Source organism: Echinops telfairi, unplaced genomic scaffold (assembly GCF_000313985.2).
Source record: "Echinops telfairi isolate 266 unplaced genomic scaffold, ASM31398v2 ScPeMD7_17;HRSCAF=63, whole genome shotgun sequence".
NCBI lineage: Eukaryota > Metazoa > Chordata > Mammalia > Afrosoricida > Tenrecidae > Echinops > Echinops telfairi.
The window spans coordinates 6289230-6293137 of NW_022103914.1; the positions used below are offsets into that span (position 1 = coordinate 6289230).

General features: G+C 53.2%; 1 protein-coding gene across 1 annotated transcript in view; it reads right to left on the bottom strand.

The window, feature by feature from the left end:
* Nucleotides 1-3908, bottom strand: part of MELTF (melanotransferrin) — a 28355-nt gene that overhangs the window by 2606 nt on the left and 21841 nt on the right. Inside the window, exons 14-15 of the mRNA XM_045287527.1 lie at nt 477-675; nt 3-19 (exon numbers count right to left, since the gene is read on the bottom strand). Coding sequence (XP_045143462.1) covers nt 3-19; nt 477-675 — 216 coding nt within the window. The remainder of the gene's footprint in view (nt 1-2; nt 20-476; nt 676-3908) is intronic.

Sequence of the window (3908 nt, forward strand, 5' to 3'; positions counted from 1 at the left end):
GCTGTGGAGGCCAGGACTGCTGGGGAGCAAACAGAACCTTGAACCCTCAAGCTTACCGAGCCCCACTTGGGACCCACGTTCCCTCCGGCCTCCTGAGCTCTGCCATCCGTTCTTCGTTCCCTCTCTGCCTCCATGTCTATATCCGTATCTGTCCGCATTCCTTTCAAAAGCACACTGCACAATATTTATATATTTGCCATGAATCCTTTTTGGAATAGGGTAAGGAGCATTAATGCGACTGCTGATACTAATCACCCAGGCCTGTTTGGATGACCCGGCCTGTGCTTCTGCCTGTGGTTATCCCCAGCTCCCTGTGAACCCCTCCTGGGACACCGTACCATGGTTGTTTGAGAACTGGGCGTACCCGCTTGGTGCTACCAAGTCCCCAGAGAGTCCTGCCTGCTCCTGCTCGGTGTGGTGTGAGACTGTCCCCTCCTGGGCTTTCAAAGCACCCGCCTCTGTCCAGGTCGCCTTACCTGCTCCGGAGCACTGTTGAGACAGCATCCCTTCCAGGGACGCCACGTAGTCGAGGCCCAGCCAGTCTTGGTAGGTGGTCTTCTCCCCGACAGGCACTGCTCGGACGGTGGCATCCTTGAAGAGCAGGTCTTGGCCGTGATAGTCCGAGGAGTCGAACATTTTGAACCCGTTCTTGTTGTGGTCATCTCCAAACAGGTCCTGGAAGCCACACAAGGAGACCTACTCTGCCTTGGGCCGCACACGCAGCCATCGGCCCAGGACCTTTGGCTTTGACGTGCTTTCCCTGCTGTGAGCCAAAGATCCGGTAGCTGAGGGCGCCATGTGCTACTCGATTTAAAATCATAAGCTTGATTATGGATTGGCCTCTGCCACCGAGAGGACCTTGGAGGAATAGAGGCCGATAGGTGCCATCATAAGAGAGTTCTCTAGAAACATTGCACCAAAGCAAGTTCATGGATGCAGGAGCGAAGTGTGAGTGCCAAGTGTGTGCATGCCTTTTCCTCATGTCTCCGCCTTCTCTCCCATGGTTCCTACCCTATTTTACAGGTCTCCTTTCTTCAAACCAGGACAGCGTCGTTGAGAGAGCCTTCTGTTCTGTCACCAGCAATAGTAACAGGTGAGTTGACTCTGTGTTTTACTGACACCCCCTCTCCACTCTCTGTCCGTCCGTCCGTTGTACTGTGGTGGCCAAGATGCTGGAAGCTATGCCGCTGGTATTTCAATACTAGCAGGGTGACCCCTGGGGGACAGTTTTCAGCAGAGCCTGCAGACTGAGACAGACGAGGGAGCAAGGCCTAGAGATCACTTCCCAAAAGTAGCCAATGAAAACCTGATGGGTCAAACAGAACATTGTCCAACTCGCCTGCTTGGGCCACATCACCGGGAGGGACCAATCACTAGAGGAGGGCATCGTCATGGCTGCTGAAGTAGAGAGCCAATGTGCAGGGCATTGACTTGTTTAATATGCTTCCGCTAGCCAGTCTCTAACATCCTGCCTGGGTCTGCTAAGAAAGTGGGGCGGTGGGTGGGGGATACTGATAGGACTCATCTGTGAGTAATTATGAACAGGATTCCCTGGGTTGCCACTACAACGAGGTCTCTGAGAGCAAAAGTGGGGATTTCACTACCAGCAAGATATGGCGCATGCCCTCTGGATCTTGAGATCCCTGCACAGTGAACCTGTTGGAGCCGGAAGATAATGATGATATCAGAGCGGCAGCAGCAGAACCAGGAGCCAGAGCACAAGACAGTGGTCGACTTCGCAGCCCACAGGGCAAAGAAAGCCGAGCGCCTTGGGGTAGAAGGCTGGCTTGTGGAGTGGGGGGCCTCTGGGCACTTCATCGGAGGAGCTGGGCTTGGTGACCCACAGAAGTGGAGCTCAGTGCCTTTGGGCTGAAGCTTAATGGAGTGGGGTGCCTCTGGGCCCACAACTCAATTCACGGAGCTGGGTTTGCTGCCCCACAGAGCTTGAGCTGAATGCCTTCAGGTGGAGGCTGACAGCTGAGTGGGGTATCGTTTGGGCATGCATTAGCAGCCCTGAGCAAACGTCGTACTCCGACCTGATGAACGCTCTATCCTGAGCATTTCTCACTTGCACGACAACCTGTTCGCTTCCCGAATAAACCCTTTAGTTGTGTTGTGTGTGAGTGCCGTGTAGAGGTCAAAGCAGAAAATACTAGTTAAGACAACACACAACCAACGTGTGGGAGACCCTTGGTGAGATTAATTGGTACCATCAGTGGACTGGAACGTGTTGGTAGTGACTGAAGATGACGCAGGCCTGGATGATGCAGCTTCTGTTTCCCCTACGAGTTGGTTCAAGGGCAGCGAACCCCAACGATAGCCCTCCATGTGACCTAAAGAGTTTGTTGCTATCCCCTTTCCTGCTGAGTCCCCCTGGATTGAATAGTGTGCTACAGTCCTAAAAGAGTTACTTAGAAGACTAAAAGTAGTCGGAGAAATGAAAAACACATCAATAAAGGACATATGGACAAGAGGCATAAGTGCCTGTGCCAGTTTTTAAATGCTCATCACGAGGGAAACCAGGAGCAGCAAACTCAAAACAAACTCCCTGCCATCGAGTGGATTCTGACTCATAGCAACCCTACAGGACAAGGGCCAACTGCCCCTGTGGATTTCCGAGACTGTGACTCTTTATGGGACTAGCAAGCCTCATCTACCTCCTGCGAAGCGGCTGGTGGTTTTGAACTGCTGACTGTGCGGTTAGCAGCTCAACACATAACCACTACCAAGCGGGGCTCCTAAGAAGGCGCAAAGTGTCTGTCAATCCTTTTGAGTGACCAATGGGTCCCCAGGAATCCCTGGGTGGTACAAGTGGTTAAGCGCTCCACTATTCAAAAGGTTGGTAGCTTCAATCCAGCCAGAAGGGCCTTGGAAGAAAGGGCTGGCCCACCCGGAGCAGCTCTTCTGCATACATGGGCCGCCGTGTGCTGGAGCTGACTTTACAGTAACCAGTGTTTGTTTAATCATTAAACACAGAATTCAACTTGAATGGGTCCTCATGATCGGATGAGATAGACATATTGGCTTCCTTTCAGGAAAACGCACATCCTAATGGGTCTCTTTCCATTTGCTTCATACCCTCCCGGAGGAAGCTGAGGGACCCGGCCCCAAGAAACCTGGGGGGAGGGACTCTGAGGGGGGGATGGGGATGGAAGGAGCATGCGTACTTGTAGAGTTTAGGGGCAGCCCTGGAGAGCTTGTGGTGCTGGTGGGTGCAGTGGGCAGGTTCAGCCTAAGCCAGTGGTGGGTGAGGGTGGGGCCGGGCCAGGCTAGGAACCTGGGCTCCATTGTCCCACAGCCTGGGTTCTAATTCTAAGCCTGGTAGTAGAGGAGGTGATGAGCTAGATCAAATTCTAGATGTGTTTTCAGGGAGCAGCCAAGGGAAGTTGCTGAAGGGATCGGATGTCCTTGTGAGAGGAAGGCAGGGCCAAGATGACTCCCAAGACCCTGGGGCGGCTGCTGCCACTGCGGATGGGAACTGGGGAGACTGAGAGGGACCAGAGGTCAATGGGGCTTGTTCAGGTGTATTAGAAAGACAGCTCAAAATGTCACGGGCAGTGGGTGGAGGTACAGATTCGGGGTTGACGAAGAAGATGGGGCTGTAGATGTGAACTTAGGACTCATCTGCCTATCAGAAAATTAAACTCACAGCCACTGAATAGATTCCAACTCATAGCGACCCAGTAGAACAGAGTAGCCGTGCCTGTGTGGGTTTCAGAGACCGTAACCCCTTACAGGAAGTAAAGCCTCACGGTATTGAATACCTTGGGTCTGGGTGAGGCCAACAGGGCATGCGTGGAAGGAGAGCTGGGGCTGAGCTGGGTCCTCCAGTGTCCACAATGGCTGGATATGAACAGGAAGCTACAAAGGAGTCTGAGAAGGTGCAGCTAAGGAGAAACGGCGGGGGG